The sequence below is a fragment of the Macaca mulatta genome, chromosome 1, assembly GCF_049350105.2.
Source record: "Macaca mulatta isolate MMU2019108-1 chromosome 1, T2T-MMU8v2.0, whole genome shotgun sequence".
Taxonomy (NCBI): domain Eukaryota; kingdom Metazoa; phylum Chordata; class Mammalia; order Primates; family Cercopithecidae; genus Macaca; species Macaca mulatta.
Window position 1 is genome coordinate 217,560,199 of NC_133406.1, and position 17,159 is coordinate 217,577,357.

A 17,159-nucleotide genomic window follows, 5' to 3' on the forward strand; every position below is an offset into this window, starting at 1 on the left:
ACTCCAGCCTGGGTGATAAGCAAAACTCCATCTCAAAAAAAACCAAAAGACAAAAAAAGTACGAATTGTTTATTTCTGGAATTTTCCATTTAATATTTTTGGACAGGGATTGACCATGAATAACTGAAACCACAGAAAGCAAAACTACAGAGAAGGGGGGACTACAGTATTATTCTCATTTTCCAAATGGGGAAACCATTTCAGAAAGTTTTATAAAGGTTAAGTAAATGAAGGAGCTGCCATTCAAATCCAGAATCTACATTTCTAACCACTGTACTATATTGTGGTTTGCTTTTTGTCCATTTACTCTGTAGCAGATATCTTTCCATGTCAGTATAGTCATCCCTCAGTATCTATGGGGGATTGGTTCCAGGACCCTCGCAGATACCAAAATCTGAGGATGCTAAAGCCCCTTAGTCAGCCGCCTATATCCTCAGGCTTTACACCCACAGATATGGAGGGCTGACTGCATGTACAGATATTCCTTCTTTTTTTTTTTTTCTTGAGACACGGTCTACTCTGTTGCCCAGGCTGGGGTGCAGTGGTTACAGATAAAAATCTCCATTTTCCAGATAAGGAGGCTCAGAGGCTCAGAAAGGGGAAGACAGCTAGTAGCAGCAGAACTTGTATTAATCCCACTCTGTCTTTGTCTTCTCTGCTCAGGGCTGTCCCCGCTTGACAGCAGAACTATTAAGCAAGCCCTCTCCTTTACATGGGATTTGGAGTCACATGCACCCAGCCTGAGATGTGGAAATACTCTCCTGGCTGCGAGTGGGTAGTCTGCTGGGCATGGGATTTCCAGGAAACCATTTACACACAGATCCACCCATCCCCAAAGACGGAAAACAGCCAAGCTCTGAGAGGGAAGGCCCCCGTTACTCTCAGCTACAAGGATGGGAAGCGCTTTCTGTCTCCACTTAAAAAAAGAGCACGGTGGGGCGTGGTGGCTCATGCCTGTAATTTCAGCACTTTGGGAGGCTGAGGTGGATGGATCACTTGAGGCCCGAGTTCAAAGACTAGCCTAGCCAACATGGTGAAACCCCGTCTCTACTAAAAATACAAAAGTTAACTGGGCATTGGCCAGGCACAATGGCTCACGCCTGTAATCCCAGCACTTTGGGAGACTGAGGTGGGTGGATCACCTGAGGTCAGGAGATCAAGATCATCCTGGCTAACACGGTGAAACCCCATCTCTACTAAAAATACAAACAACTAGCCAGGCATGGTGACACCCACCTGTAGTCCCAGCTACTCGGGAGGCTGAGACAGGAGAATCGCTTGAACCCGGGAAGCGGAGGTTGCAGTGAGCCAAGATCGCACCACTGCACTCCAGCCTGGGCAACAGAGTGAGACTCCATCTAAAAAAAAAAAATGGGTGGGCGTGGTGGTAGGCACCTGTAATCCCAGCTATTCAGGCGGCTGAGGCACGAGAATCGCTTGAACCTGGGAGATGGAGGTTGCAGTGAGCTGAGATTGCGCCACTGCACTCCAGCCTGGGCTCAGAAGAATGAAAGCACTTTGAAATAACTCAGAAACAGAAAGTCAAACACTGCATGTTCTCCCTTATAAGTGGGGGGTAAGCAATGGGTACATGTGGACAGACAGAGCAGAATAGTAGACATTGGAGACTTCAAAAGGTGGGAGGGTAGGTGAGGGATGAAAAATTACCTATTGGGTACCATGTACACTATTTGGGTGATGGGTACTCTAAAAGCCCAGGCTTCACCACTGCACAATATATCCACGAAACAAACCTGCACTTGTACCCCCTGAATTTAATACAAATAAAAAAGATTGAAGGCACCTGTGCTGTTAAATCCCTTCCAGGAAAATCAGAACTGTTTGCCCCAAATCTCACTTGGCCCTTGTTTGAGCCCTTCATCCCCCTGCATAAAAACCTTCAAATCCTTCCCATTACTCTTGGGATAAAGACCAAGAATATATTAACATGGTGTGAATTAGACCCTGCATGGTCTGGCACCTCTTCACCTCAGTGGGCACCAACCCTCTCCATCTTGGCACTGTTGCTCCTGCCTTGGGACTGTCATATGGTCCAGCTCTCTTGCCCAGCAGTAGCTTCCTCCAAGCTTCTCAGGCTTCAGATCCCAGCTCAGACATCAACGAAGCAGCCCCAACGAAGTTGGATCCCCATTTTCTCTCCCATAGTTCTCTGTGTGGCTGTGATTTGATTCATGTCTTTCTCCCCCACCACTCTGTGGATTCCCTAAGCTGTCTTGTTCATTGTACCCAGCCCCACCACACAGCTGGCACAGGAGGGCCTCCTGCACCATGTGGCCCCTTTGCTCATGCATCCCTGGCAGAAGAGGATGTAGGGGCTGGTGAGAGTTGTTCAGGCTTCTCTTTCCTTGGGATCTAGGGCCAAGCTGGAGAAGGAGCGCGATCGGGCTAGGGTGATAGGAGGGATCCCTGGGGAGGTGGCCCAGGACACGCAGAGAGAGCGGCGCATCTTCCAGCTGCACATGTGTGAGGTAAGGGGTGCTCTGGATGAGGGAGGGGGGCGTGGGATGTGTCTTCCTGTCTGCCTCTCCAGGGGACCAGTCACAGGCTCAGCTCAGGTCCTGGCCACATGGCCCTGTGGGATGTCACCAAGGCCCAGTCGCAGCCAGGAGGATTAGCTTGGGATGGGGACTGCAGCCTCTCGTTCCCAGGATCCTGCTTCAGCTCACATGACACATCTTGCCCTGCCCTCCTCCTAGTATCTGCTCAAAGCTGGGGAGAGCCAGATGAAGCAAGGTCCCGACTTCCTTCAGAGCCTCATCAAGTTCTTCCACGCCCAGCACAAGTAGGTATCTCCCCACGTCCCTGCCACTAACCCTTCCAGTGTCACAGAACAAGGCCCCTCTCAGGGTGTGGAAGACTGGCAAGTCTCTTTGGAGGCCTGCATCTTGTTGGCAGAACTTTCATAGCTCCTCCTCATTGAGTGCTCACTGAATGTCAGGCACGAGTACTTTACAAACATCAATTCACTCAATCCCCCAACACTTCTGGGAGCAGGTACTATATTATCCCCATTTTATAGATGAGAAAACTGAGGCTCATTTTCCAAGATTACACTGCTAGTAAGTGGGATTTGAATCTAGTCAAGAGAGACTTGTCTATGGAGTGTCTGTTCTTGACCGTCAGACTACAATGCCCTGAGGTGCCCTGTGATCCTTACAGCAGCTTCTCCCACACTTCTGGCTTCATCTCTCATTTCCATCTTTATCTGGACCCTTGTTTGGCCTCTGACACCTCTTAGCTTTTTCCAAGATGGCTGGAAGGCTGCCCAGAGCCTGTTCCCCTTCATCGAGAAGCTGGCGGCCTCAGTACATGCAGTAAGTTGGGTCTCACCCTTGGGCACGTGATCAAGCCCCCTGTCCTTCCAGGAAAGTCTGTGGGTGTGGAAGAGCTGGCTCCTGCCCACAGAGTGAGGCTACTGCTCTGCTCTTCTGGTTCTGGGCTCTGTACCTGACACATTTGTTGGCTGGTGATGGGGTCCCTTCCTCTGTCCCACAGCTCCATCAAGCCCAGGAGGAGGAGCTACAGAAGCTGACCCAGCTCCGGGACTCCCTCCGAGGGACACTGCAGCTTGAGAGCAGAGAGGTCAGCCCCTGAACCATCCCAAAAGGAATGCCTTCCCCCAAAGCCCACCATGGAGGGAGGGAGAGAAGGAAGATCCACAGGGTCCCCTGGAAAAGTCTCCCTGAGTGAGCCCCCGCAGAATGGGGCTCTTTCCACTGAGATGCCCTGAGGTCTCCTTTGCATGTCCGAGGGACAGGAACACCTGAGCCGGAAGAATTCAGGATGTGGCTACAGCATCCACCAGCACCAAGGCAACAAACAGTTTGGGACGGAGAAAGTGGGCTTTCTATACAAGAAAAGCGACGGGTAAGTGATTCAGAGCTTACATAATTTGCCCAGTGTCACACTGCAAGTAAATGACAGGGTTGGGGAAGCTGCCCAGAGGAACTGTTCTGATCATTTATGTAGACACGGAGGGTTACAATGCAAACTCCTCAAATCCTGGGTTGTCCAGGACACCTGGGCACGTGAACTTCTGCTAAAGGTGATTGGTTGTTTTAAGTTAAAGAAGAATAGCAGTAGCTAACACTTATTGAACACTTACTATGCCCTCATTCTTTTTTTTTTTTTTTTTTGAGACGGAGTCTCCCTCTGTCACCCAGGCTGGAGTGCAGTGGCGCGATCTCGGCTCACTGCAACCTCTGCCTCCCAGGTTCAAGCGATTCTCCTGCCTCAGCCTCCCAAGTAGCTGGGACTACAGGCGCCCACCACCACACCCAGCTATTTTTTTATATTTTTAGTAGAGACAGGGTTTCACCATGTTAGCCAGGATGGTCTCGATCTGCTGACCTCTTGATCTGCCTGCCTCAGCCTCCCAAAGTGTTGGGACTACTGGCGTGAGCCATTGTGCCCAGCCTGTGACCTCATTCTTAACCTCTACAATATACTGAATATGCCTAGAAATGAAACTATTGGCTGTGCCTTGCTCCCTAGTGTAAAAAAAAAAAAAAAAAATCAGTCTGTGGGCCAGGCACGGTGGCTCACACCTGTAATCTCAGCACTTTGGGAGGCCAAGGCAGGTGGATCACTTGAGGTCAGGAGTTCAAGACCAGCCTGCCCAACATAGTGAAACCCCATCTCTACTAAAAATACAAAAAATTAGCTGGGTGTGGTGGCATGAGCCTGTAGTCCCAGCTGCTTGGGAGGCTGAGTTAGGAGAATCGCTTGAACCCAGGAGGTGGAGGTTGCAATGAGCCGAGATCATGCCACTGCACTCCAGCCTGGGCAACAGAGCAAGACCCTGTCTCAAAAACAAACAAACAAACAAAACAAAAACAAACTGCTGTGAAATGCAAAGGCCCCTGTGGGATATATTCATGTTTCTACCTACCAATCAGTTTAATCAGAGAAGAATAACCTTGAAGAAGAAACCAATGAATATTTACCTGTTACAGGAGAAGTGTTTAGTTTTGGATCATGGACTTGCTAATTTTATTTTTGGGGTATTAATATTGATCTTGCTTAGTTGAACCATAATTTGTTTGTTGTTGTCAAGAGCCTGTGTTTCTCAGACTAGGAGCTCCCTAATGATATAAGCTGTGTCTCCCCCATCAGACTAGAAGCTCTCAGAGAGCCAAAGTCACATCATCTCCTTAGAATAAGGATTCCCAGGGAGTGAGGCTGTGTTTCTCTATCAAACTGGGATCTTCTTAAGAGCGGAACTGTGTCTCCTCCATCAGAAGGGAGCCCCAGAGAGTCGGGGGTTGTGGGGAGGTGTAGGGTTAGGAGAAGAAAGAGGTAAAGGGATGTGGCTAGAGATCATACAGGTGGGGGCAAATCTCTGTTCTCTGACACCAGGGAATTAGGTGTGAGTCTTGGGTCACTGTCCTTCTATCCCTCTGGGCCTTAGAATTCGAAGAGTCTGGCAGAAAAGGAAGTGTGGAGTCAAGTATGGCTGCCTGACCATCTCACACAGCACGGTGAGGCCTAGAGGTGGTGGGTGTCTCAGGGCACGATGGACCCTCTTCTGGTGTTCTGAGCAAACAATGTCAGGCCCTCCCTCCAAGACTGACCCGCAAACCTAGGTCCAGGGAGCTGGAGACCCTTGTGGGAGGACAGATGGGACCCAAAGGCCCCAATCTAGTCTTAGTCTACACACCACATCCTTGAGGTGCTGCTGGGTGAAGAGAAACACAAATGGAACAGGATGATTATGCCCATTTAACAGAGTGGAAAATGGAGGCCTAAAGAGAATGGAGGGCCAGAGGTAATGCATACATCCTCCACCCCCAAATTCCCACAGATAAACCGGCCCCCAGTGAAGCTGACCCTGCTGACGTGCCAAGTGAGGCCAAACCCCGAGGAGAAAAAGTGCTTCGACCTGGTGACCCGTGAGTGGTCTCTGTGCCTCTCCCCTACAGCTGCCCAGGGCTTCTCTAAGACACCTGTCAGCTCCCAGGGGACTTCAGCGAGGGGTCTGTGTCCAGTTCCACACATGGTATTGAAGAGCTGCTACTGCAGGCATAAGAATCCTTAGGTCCAGGACACCCACATCACATTAAACGTCAAAATGCACCCACTTTCCATAATAAATGGGACTATTTTATATAGAGTATATTTGAGTGGATTTGGGTCATCTGGGTTTTTAAATCATTTCTTTTTTAAAAAATATTGTACCTTTTTTCCCCAAATACCCAGAGCTGAAGGAGATGAAATTATTGTTTCTTTACATTTTCCACTTTTCGTTCTTTGGAGCCTTTGGTGCAGGCTTTGTGTGAGAGCAGACACAGGCTGAGAAAGACCTAGATCTTGTCCTCAGGAAGCTCTCTGGCAGGGGTGTGGGGTGGGTACCCAGGACTGTAAGATGAGGGGGCTGTCCAGAAGATGGGTGCAGATATAGCCCCATAGGAGATTAGGGAGCAGGAAGGCCTGCACTGCTGTGGGGAACCAGGAAAGGCTCTTGGAGGAGAGAGTATTTGAATTTAGCCTTGAAGGACATGTAGAATGAAGAGTTTGTGGGGTGGGGGCTTTTGAGGAGACAGGATTAGCATGATGAAAGGCATGGAAGCAGGAGAGTGGGGCCGCCCAGTTTGGCCAGAGTGGAGGGTTCATGTAGCAGAGTGAGAGATGAGGCCTGGAAATCCCTCTTAAAAGTTTGGACCTTATTTCCTGGCAATAGGGAGCCATGGGAGATCTTGGAGCAGGGCAGTAGGGCAGTGGTGTAGTTAGAGCAGAGCCTTGGGCACAACAGTTGGGAGCTGGTACAGGCTGGAGAAAAGAGGAAATGGGAAGCAGGGAGACCAGACAGGTAGCCTGGTCGCCCTGGAGGAGACCAGGAGGAGCCCAGTGGGATGGTGACAGTTGGTTCAGAGGATGCCCTGCCTCTGAGCTGGGTTCTCTGGGGTTCTATGCCCTGGGAGACCTCATCTGAGCCTGGAACCAGGGCTTCATGCAGAGAGAGCTTTGTTGGGATCCTACTTCGGAGGCCACTTCTGAGAAACTGCCCCTGCTGTCGGCCACTGTCATTCCGCTCCCTTCCCACTCCTAGCTTGAGAGTCCAACTTGGCAGGGACACATCTCCATGTGGCCCAGCGGCTTTTGGCGGGGGCTCCCTGGGCTTCGGGAAGGCCAGCAGCATTTCTGTGGGCCAGAAGCCCCCTTCTCTCCCGACAGACAACCGGACGTACCACTTCCAGGCAGAGGACGAGCACGAGTGTGAGGCGTGAGTGCCCGGCCAGCCTTGTGGGTTGGGGCGGTAGCCCTATCTCTTCCCGCCTGACATCCCCGTCCCACCCCGCTCAATCTCCGCAGGTGGGTGTCAGTGCTGCAGAACAGCAAGGACGAAGCCCTGAGCAGCGCCTTCCTTGGGGAGCCCAGCGGTGGCCTGGGGTCCTGGGGGGCCGCCGGGCATGACGGGGAGCCCCATGACCTCACAAAGCTGCTCATCGCGGAGGTGAAGAGCAGGCCTGGGAATAGCCAGTGCTGCGACTGCGGGGCTGCAGGTCAAGCCTCGGGGCCTGGGCTGGAGGGAGGGGGAAGTAGAGGGGAGGGGCTGCACCTCCAGGCTCCAGCTGCTTTCCTCTGCAGACCCCACGTGGCTCAGCACCAACCTGGGCGTGCTCACCTGCATCCAGTGCTCGGGCGTCCACCGCGAACTGGGCGTGCGCTTCTCGCGCATGCAGTCACTCACCTTGGACCTGCTGGGCCCCTCGGAGTTGTTGGTGAGGGCGGGGCGGGGCCCGGAAGGGGCCAGACACGGAGATAGGGGTGTAGTTTCATCCGGCAGCGAGACTTGCAGGTTGTGGGTGGGACCTGGCCAAGGTGGGCGGGGACAAGCCAGGTAGCTGGTGGTCAGGGGCGGGGCCTGAACCGGGAGGGCGCCCGAGGGGCGGGACTCTGGGGACTCGGAGCTCCACCCCGTGCAGGCCTAACCACCCGGTCTTACTCTGCCCCACCCCTATTTTCCCACGACTCCAGCTGGCCTTGAACATGGGAAACATGAGCTTCAATGAGGTCATGGAGGCCCAGCTACCCTCACATGGCGGCCCTAAACCCTCACCTGAAAGTGACATGTAAGGGGATTCTCAGAGAGAGGGGCGTCCTGCCTACGGGATTCTGCCTCCGCAGCTCCCAGGGTCGCAGAAAGGTCTTAGATCAGAAGTCTGGGGAGGCTGGGCGCAGTGACTCACGCCTGTAATCCTAACACTTTGGGAGGCCAAGGCGGGCGGATCACTTGAGGTCAGGCGTTCAAGACCAGCCCGGCTAACATGGCAAAACCCCGCCAGTACTCAAAATACAAAAATTAGCTGGGCGTGGTGGCACATGCCTGTAGTTCCACCTAGTCAGGAGGCTGAGGCACGAGAATTGCTTGAACCCTGGAGGCAGAGGTTGCAGTGAGCTGAGATTGCGCCACTGCACTCCAGCCTGGGTGATAGAGTGAGACTCTGTCTCAAAAAAAAAAAAAAAAAAAAAAAGCCTGAGGAGCTGGGGAAGGGGAGCCTCAGATCTGGACATCTTCAGGACATGGTTCTGGAAAAAAGGAGAGCTGTATCTCCTGTGGGAGGGCCCCAGGGATCAGCTGGACAGACACGGTCCGTGCTCTGAGATCCTGTGGTTGTCTTTGGTAGGGGCACCCGCAGGGACTACATCGTGGCCAAGTATGTGGAGCACAGGTTTGCACGCCGGTGCACACCTGAGCCTCGGAGACTCTGGACAGCCATTTGCAACAGGGACCTCCTGTCGGTACTGGAGGCCTTTGCCAATGGGCAAGACTTTGGACAGCCGCTGCCAGGGCCTGATGCACAGGTGAGAACCCCCTCCAAGGGCCACTTATAACCCACCTGCCTCACACTCTGACATCTGCTCAAATCTCACCCATCAGAGTGGTAAGTGGGAAGGAGCACAGCTTCAGTTAAGCAGACCTGGGTGGGAATCCTTGCTGTTTTTTCCCAGCTGTGTGATCTAGTGCAGGTTACTTCTCTGAGTCTCATTTCCTCATCTATAAAAGGGGTTAATAATAGCACCCATGGTGATGAAGTGAGAATTAAGTCATGTATATAAAGGGCTTAGTGTACAATGGGTATGCAATAAATGTTCATATCTTTTTCTTTCACCTAAGTAGCCCTGAAATGTAAGGGCAGGTCAGTTTAGAGCCAGGAAGACCACATTGCTTTGGCTATTCCAAGAACAAACACATGAGCATGGGGAAAGGATATCAGAGACATTTGAAAAAGTAAATCAACAGGAGTTGCTGACTGATTGGACATCAAAAATTGGATGTTGGCTGGGTGCAATGGCTCACGCACTGTAATCCCAACACTTTGGGAAGCCGAAGTGAAAGGATCACTTGAGCCCAGGAGTTCAGAATCAGCTTGGGCAAAATAAGGAAACCCCCATCTCTACAACAACAACAACTAACATTAGCTGGGTATGGTGGCACACATCTGTGGTCCCAGCTACTCAGAAGGCTGAGGTGGGAGGGTGACTTGAGCCCAGGAGGTTGAGGCTACAGAGAGCTGTGACTGCGCCACTGCCCTCCAGCTTGGGTGACAAAGCGAGACCCTATCTCAGAAAAACTAAAAACGGGTATCTTTGAACTGTCTGTCTGATATCTTGGTGGGCTATCCAATGAGCAGTGCAGCATTTAGGTGAGGTAAGAATTTGGAACAGCCTATACGTGTGTGATAATTGAAAACGTGAGGTTGCTGAGGTCTTGGTGGGGAAGTACAATCAGGGAGAGGAGCCCAGAGTCGAGAAAGAAGTTTGGGTAACACCTGTTGGGGGCAGAGGAGTAAGAGCCATGAAAGGCAACATTGAGAGAATGGCCCGAACTTCCTGCCAAACATGAGGCTCTGCCCTTGCAGTCTCATCTCTCCAGGGTTCTGGCAGCTTCCTATGGGAGGATAAGAGGGTAGCAAGAGTGTAAGAGGGAAATACTGGGTTGGAGGCAGGTGCACTAGGGGGAAACTCAGGAGTGGATGTGTTTTCAGGCACCTGAAGAGCTCGCCCTGCACTTGGCTATCAAAGTTGCCAGCCAGGCCTCCCTGCCTCTGGTGGATTTCATCATCCAGAATGGGTGAGAGCCTCCCTGCCTCTCTCTCTGGCTCCTCACACTCCTGCTCCTTTCCTTCCTGTTCTCCCACTGTCTTCCCTCCTTTCCCCTCCCACTTTTTCCCCTGACTTTGATCCCTTCATTGATCTGTTCCCCTTCCTTTCTCCCTGAACCCTCCTCTCCCCAGTGGTCACCTGGATGCCAAGGCTGCTGACGGGAACACGGCTCTGCACTACGCAGCACTCTACAACCAGCCCGACTGCCTCAAGCTGCTGCTGAAGGGGAGAGCTTTGGTTGGCACAGGTGGGGTTTGAATACCTCCTCCGTCAGACTCCTATTCCTGACTGCCCCTTGTGTGGACTTCCGATGGTCTCGGGCTCTAATCCTGGCTTACTTCTGACCACATCTGTGATCTTAGGGGTTTGTCATTCATCTCTTGAATTTCAGCTTCCTCATCTGTAAAATGGGAATAATACCGCTGACCTAGCAGGACTGCTAAAGAGAAAAGAAAATATTTCTGGAAGTACTTAGGCAAATAAATATTAGCTGGATCTGAATGATAATGATTGTAATAGCTAATATTTATTGTGTAACATATGCCTGGCAATGGGGCAAGTGCTTTACATGTGTTAATTAAACGAATCCTCATAACCACTTCATCAGGTAGTTCCAAGTACTCATCATAAACAATTTTGTCCCAAAAGGTTATATAACTTGCCCTGTGGTCACATAGCCAGAACATGGCAGAGCCAGGATTCAAACCCAGACATTCTGATTACAGAGGCCCGTCCTCATCTCTAAACTGTAATGTTTCTTTGACCATGACCATGACCATGACCATGACCCCTGACTTTCCCCCCTCACAGTAAACGAAGCAGGCGAGACAGCTCTGGACATAGCCAGGAAGAAGCACCACAAGGAGTGTGAGGAGCTGGTGAGGTCTCGGGGAGGCAAGGGGCCCCTGACCCTTTCTCTCTCCCTGCTGAGCCCCCAACCCTCTGAACTGCCAAGCCTTTGTGTTTGGCAGCTGGAGCAGGCTCAGGCGGGGACCCTTGCCTTCCCTCTACATGTGGACTACTCCTGGGTAATTTCCACAGAGCCTGGCTTTGACAGTGAGGAGGATGAGGAAGAGAAGGTGGGTCCCAGCCCTGTCCCTCAGACCTCTGGATGGCAGAAGGAAAGAGCCAGATTGGGCTGGGTGTGTGTTGGCGGGGGCGGTGAGGTGGGGGGACAGGGCTACACCAGAGGAACCAGGCTGCCCTCATCCTCACTCTTTTGCCCTGGCAGCGCTGCTTGCTGAAGCTCCCGGTCCAGGCCCACTGGGCCAGTGGGAGGCTGGACATCAGCAACAAGACCTATGAGACTGTCACCAGCCTGGGAGCAGCCACCCCTCAGGGCGAGAGTGAGGACTGTCCCCCACCCTTGCCAGTCAAAAACTCTTCTCGGACCGTGGTCCAAGGGTGTGCAAGACGTGCCAGTGGAGGTACAGTTGGATGCCCAGATAAATGCTCACCATGCCATTCACAGAGGGCCTATGCCGGGGCACTGAGCTGAGTGCATATGTTAGTCCATAGCATCCTTACGATGACCTCCCAGATAGGGGTTCTCATCTTCCCCTTACAGATAAAAGAACAGAGGTGTTAAGTCACATGCTTAAGATCTCACAGGTAATAAGTCTCTGATGTAGGATTCAAATATCAGCCCATCTTATTCCAAATTCCTCAATGCTCCACTTAACAAGAGAGAAAAGAGTTTATTGAGCATCTCCTTCATCCTGAGTCCTTTGAGGGCTACCAAGACACAGTCTAGTAGGGGAGATAAAAACTGGAATGCACTTCATTATAATACAAGGCACAGTGTGATATAGAATGTGAATCCCAAAAGGACAAGGACTTCGAGTGTTTTGTTGAATACTGTTTTTCCAGCGCCTAGTGCAGAGCCTGGCTGTTCTCAAGAACTATTAGTTGAATGAAGGAACAGACTTGTTCTGGGAGGTCAGGGCAGTTGGGGAGGGAGCATGTCCTGCTGGGACTGGGGGTTGGTTTAGGAAGGCTTCCTGGTGGGGATAGCATCTGAGTGAACCTGAGGGATGGGCAGGAGAATCCAAACTGGGATGGGGTGTGAGCACAAGCAAAAAAGTGAGTCAGCATGGTCCTGGCCACCGTGAACAAAGGCTTCATCAGTTGAAGAATACTGGACAGGTAGATGGGGAATGGACTATTGGCAGAGAACCAGAAGAGATCCTAGCCCAGACGCGGTGGCTCACACCTGTAATCCCAGCACTTTGGGAGGCTGAGACAGGCGGATCAACTCAGGTAAGGATTTTGAGACCAGCCTGGCCAACATGGTGAAACCCCATCTCTACTAAAAATGCAAAAATTAACCAGGCATGGTGGCATGCACCTGTAATCCCAACTACTGTGGAGGCTGAGGCAGGAGAATCTCTTGAACCTAGGAGGCGGAGGTTGCAGTGAGCCAAGATCGTGCCACTGCACTCCAGCCTGGGTGACAGAGTGAGACTCTGTCTCAAAAAAAAAAAAAAAAAAAAAAAAGAAAAAGAAAAAGAAAAAAGATCCTAGAGGCCAGAGACTGCTTTGAGGTTGGGCACAGAGCAACTGATAAAGAAAAGCTTTGTCATTTCTGATTCCAGATCATTCTGAAGTCTCCAGCCTGAGTTCAGAGGCCCCTGAGACCCCTGAGAACCTGGGCAGTCCAGCCTCCTCCTCCAGCCTCATGAGCCCCGTGGAACCTGGGGGTCCCAGCCAAGCCCCACCCAACTCTGAAGAGGGCCTCCGAGAACCCCCAGGCACCTCCAGACCGAGCCTGACATCCGGGACCACCCCTTTGGAGATGTACCTCCCCGTCAGGTTCAGGTTGGTGAGGGCTCAGCTCTGCGACCAGGGCAAATCCCCTGACTTCTCCAAGCATCCATTGATTTCCACACCTCTAAACAGTACCTGCCTGGGTCACACTCCATCTCTGGGTCCATCACTTATGCAGAAATGTTGGACCCTGGGACCCCTTCCCCCTTCACACACTTGCTCCCAAATCCTGCATGGAGAGCTGAGGAGGAGCCAGGGATCCTGCCTGCTGATGTTGGAGTAAAGGAGGCTTAGCCCTCTGTGTGGCTTATTCTAGAGGCTCTCAGTGGGCTCTTCACTCTGTCCCCACCTCCAACCTCTCCCTTCCTTGCAAACCTGTTCAGTCTGGAGTTTGGGGAGAAGTAGACCGGGGATATCCACAGAGTCTTCTGGAGGTCAGTTCCAGCCTTCTTGGGCCTGTGATGGACCTGGTCTGGGGACCTTGTGGACTCTACCCACCCATCCTAAGCCCCCAGACTGACTCTGTTCCTGAGCCCTTTCTCCCCACTCTGAGGGGCTCTCTGGACACAAGGGTCACATTGGCCTTTCCCTGCCTTCCAGCTCTGAGAGCACTCGCTCCTATCGGCGGGGGGCGCGGAGCCCGGAAGATGTTCCCTCAGCCAGGCAGCCTCTGCCCAGAAGGAACATGCCGGTAGGAACTCTGGGACCATGGTTCGAGGGGCGGTGGCAGGGTGCCTGAGAGGCAGAGTTAGTCAAGAGTAAGTGTATTGGGGTGGGAGACCTCCCCATGATTGGGGTACAAATGGACCCAGGCAGCCACAGTTTGGACAGTCCCTGTCCTAGTGCCCAGGTGGCCACTGTTTGGCCAGTCCCTCTCCTGGTGCCCAGGCGGCCACGGTTTGGCCAGTCCCTCTCCTGGTACCCAGGCGGCCACGGTTTGACCAGTCCCTGTCCTGGTGTCCGGTGGGCAAGGTTTGGCCAGTTCTTGTGCTGGTGCCCAGTCAGATGCGGTTTGACCAGTCCCTGTCCTGGTGCCTAGGTGGCCGCAGTTTGGCCAGTCCCTGTCCTGGTGCTCCTCTTTCCCTCCTCTAGCCCAGGGCTGGGTGAAGCTGAGGAGAACCCAGGCCTTGACGGATGGCAGTGGTGATGAGGCCCAAGCTCTGGCTTTTCCCCGGGGGAGGATGAGGGAAGTTGTGTTAGCCAGGCCAGTTGCTCAGAGAAGGCATCACTTCCCTGCAGAAGAGGCAGGATTAGGTGGCCGTGTACCAGCCCTTGTTTGCCTAACTCTCCCCTTGTTCATTAGTCTCCTGGAATCCACAGGGACTTTCAGATCCCAGGCATAGAGGGATGTGACAGGGACAGGGCAAGAGCTGTCATCCTTAATGCAGCTTCTCCCTGCTGAATCACCAAGTCTCCAACAATGGCATATATTAATTGAACCTAGGAGTGGGCACAGATCAGAGCCAGTTGTGTTGGGAAGGAAGCCTCTTCTGTCCTTTGTTCCTCTGGGAATTCCTCAGAATGGCATTGGTTACGTTGGGAGTCAGAATGGCAGGGGCAGAAGCTGGTTCTGTCCGGGGAATCATCATCTTTAATCCACCAGAGTTAGGCACGAGACACAAATCTATGTCCACATCCTGGTTCCACTATTGCCCTGAAAACCAAGTATCCATCAGATGGCATTTAATTGATGCCTGTGATTGTGGTGTGTATGATAGCAAGAGCTTGAGCTTTAGAGTAAGGAGACTTTGGACAAGTGGCTTCACTTCATCAAGCCTCAGTTTCTTTGTAAAGTGAGAATAATCTATCCACAATAGGACAGATGTGAAACTGAGTGAGGTGAACACCTGGTGTGTTACAGGTGCTTTGAAAGTGTCAGTTTCATCCTTCTTTCTGCAGGTTGGCGTCACTGAAGGAGATGGCTCAAGGACTGGGAGTCTCCCAGCAAGTTCTGTGCAACTTTTGCAAGACTAGCTCCTTGCTGGCCCCCTCATGTCCCATTCTGGGCCCCAACGTTCAGCGCTCACAAAACTGGGGAGCTGAGACGTTTGTTCTCTTGGATCTCACTCTCTCTGTCACTTGTACCTCTGTGACTGGCCTTCTTCCTGCCATGGGCCATGTCCCTACCAAGGACACATGGCCTTTCCCTGTTAGGGCTGATGGCAGTTCTTTTCTATCTCATTACCCGCTAGGGGCCTGGGAGCCCTGTGGCTGGATCTGAGTGCTCCTGAGCTGGCTTCGGTTGCAGAATTCTCAGTCCCTCATCAGATCGAGACTCTATTTCCCCCATCTGTCTGGGGGCTTCACAAGGGCAGGAGAGCCCTCCATCACTGACTTCCAGATCAGGGACCCTGCCAAGTAGGGACTGTCTTCTCAGCCAGCCGTTTATTAGTCTAGTATTCCTTTACTAAATTCCAGCTCTATGTCTGGACCTGTGTTAGTCACTTCAGATGCCACATGAGTAAGACAGGGGCCCTGCAGGGGTGGTCCTTTGGTGGAAAGCTGGTCTTAAGGGTTGGGCTTGGGAATAGGCAGGGTCAGATTCCAGGGCATGACTCTGGACTCAGCGGGTTTATACCTGTGTGACCATTGCAGTTGTCTATAGACCACATCCATTCTGGCTGTCAACATGCATGCTATACTGGCTGTTAAATAAAAATATTCTGAATGTCACCCCTTTTGAGGGACAGCACAGCCTTTCCTAGGCACTCTCCTACATTCCCCAGCCAAGTAGTAGAGTCGAATGCACCCACATTTGCCTGTGTCCTTGATTTAGCAGGAAGGAAAGAAATGGTCTGGGTTGATGGATGCCCACTTCTCTTCTCTTTCTCTTGGTCAACTCAGGAGCCTTTTAGTCTGAGGGAATGGAGAGGCAAAGAAATAAGGGAGAGTAATAGAAATGGGAGGGCAGAGACTTAAGGGTTCTGCTTCACAGCACTAGAAATTCTATCATTGCTCAGCCCCAATGAGAAAGCAGATACACCTAAGCCATCATCAGCTGCTAACATCTCAACTTGCCAGTTGCTGGGTGCTGCGCCCTGGCAGGAACGGGCCAAGCCAAGCAGGGGAGACCAGAGAGCACCAATGGCCAACACTGCTGCCTGGCTGTGGAGGCTGTGCTGTTTCCCCTGGAGACCTGACCAGTCTGTGGTTCCCACAGGAACAGGGTTGTCTTTTGAGCCCCCAGTGTCTGGTTTCATTCATCTCAGATTTGTTATTTCACTCATCTCTAATAAAGGATTGGGGGGTCAGTTTCCAGTGGTTTCATTTATGTGATCTAAAGAGCAACAGGGAGGGGAACGGAATCTTGGGGCTTGAAATTCTTTCTCTGGACCTGGCAAGGGAGATGGCCTGATGTGGAATAGTGGTTTGCAACCACAGTGTTTTGCGCCAGAGAACTTCTGATAAAGCAGAAAACAGTTTTGACTGTTCCCAACTGGAGGGTGCTAGTGGCATTTAGTGGACAAAGGTCAGGGATGCTCCTAAACATCCTATGGTGCACAGGTCAACCCTCCATAGCAATGCAGTATTCAGTCCAAAATGTTAATAATGCCAAGGTTGAGAAACCCTGGAAAAAACACTGGACTGGGAGTCTGGAGACCTGAAATTCTAGCTCTCCCGTGGTCCTCTGCCACTGTCTCTGCTGATTGCCCCTGAGACAAGGATTTGGGAGCAAGTAGCTTATCTGTGAAATGATCCCAGGAAGCATAATGAGGGAATAGAGAAGTGAAACAGAAAGTCAAAGAGCAATAAAGAGCTGGGTGTGGTGGTGAGAACCTATAGTCCAGCTATTCGGGTGGGAGAATTGCTTGAGCCCAGGAGTTCAAGGCTGCAGTGAGCCATGATGGCGCTACTGCACTCCAGCCTGAGCAACAGAGCGAGTCTCTGTCTCTGACTCTTGTTGAGGACCTGTGAGAAACAGTATTGACTACAACATGCCTTTGCATTGTCCCACTGAGAGTAAAGAAACTGGATGTTTTCCACCAACTCTGGTTTCTTGCTGGTTGTGGGTGTCCTTTCTGAGGGCATCAATTTCCTATCACCCCAAAGCTCCTAATCAGAGAAATGTGGGGAGCTGTCCAAGGTGTGTCCAGGAATTATCTTCCAGTGACCTGCAGGGTGGATAAGTAGGCAGAGGGGATATGATGATATCAACAGGGTCCAACCCAGAGAGGATCATCACCCTCTTTAGGCCTCAGTCTTCCCATCTATACAATAAAGAGGTTGGACTCCATGTTTTCTTAGGGTCCTTCATATCTGGATGT

General features: G+C 51.8%; 1 protein-coding gene across 4 annotated transcripts in view; it reads left to right on the forward strand.

Annotated features, from left to right (window-relative positions):
- The window catches only part of ASAP3 (ArfGAP with SH3 domain, ankyrin repeat and PH domain 3), a 54,838-nt gene extending 38,690 nt beyond the window's left edge, over window positions 1-16,148 (forward strand). Inside the window, exons 6-25 of one of the 4 annotated variants that reach the window (XM_015130814.3) lie at window positions 2,378-2,489; window positions 2,718-2,803; window positions 3,260-3,335; window positions 3,517-3,603; window positions 3,773-3,888; window positions 5,432-5,501; window positions 5,825-5,912; window positions 7,195-7,243; window positions 7,333-7,523; window positions 7,609-7,742; window positions 7,999-8,093; window positions 8,649-8,826; window positions 10,011-10,096; window positions 10,260-10,375; window positions 10,939-11,006; window positions 11,100-11,207; window positions 11,360-11,555; window positions 12,723-12,945; window positions 13,495-13,585; window positions 14,794-16,148. In XM_015130814.3, coding sequence (XP_014986300.3) covers window positions 2,378-2,489; window positions 2,718-2,803; window positions 3,260-3,335; window positions 3,517-3,603; window positions 3,773-3,888; window positions 5,432-5,501; window positions 5,825-5,912; window positions 7,195-7,243; window positions 7,333-7,523; window positions 7,609-7,742; window positions 7,999-8,093; window positions 8,649-8,826; window positions 10,011-10,096; window positions 10,260-10,375; window positions 10,939-11,006; window positions 11,100-11,207; window positions 11,360-11,555; window positions 12,723-12,945; window positions 13,495-13,585; window positions 14,794-14,868 — 2,245 coding nt within the window. In that variant the 3' untranslated portion in view covers window positions 14,869-16,148. Of the gene's footprint in view, window positions 1-2,354; window positions 2,490-2,717; window positions 2,804-3,259; window positions 3,336-3,516; window positions 3,604-3,772; window positions 3,889-5,431; window positions 5,502-5,824; window positions 5,913-7,194; window positions 7,244-7,332; window positions 7,524-7,608; window positions 7,743-7,998; window positions 8,094-8,648; window positions 8,827-10,010; window positions 10,097-10,259; window positions 10,376-10,938; window positions 11,007-11,099; window positions 11,271-11,359; window positions 11,556-12,722; window positions 12,946-13,494; window positions 13,586-14,793 lie in introns of all 4 variants that reach the window. The other 3 variants (XM_077970237.1, XM_015130818.3, XM_077970252.1) reach the window with 3 other exon arrangements.
- The last annotated feature ends 1,011 nt before the right edge of the window (window positions 16,149-17,159 follow it).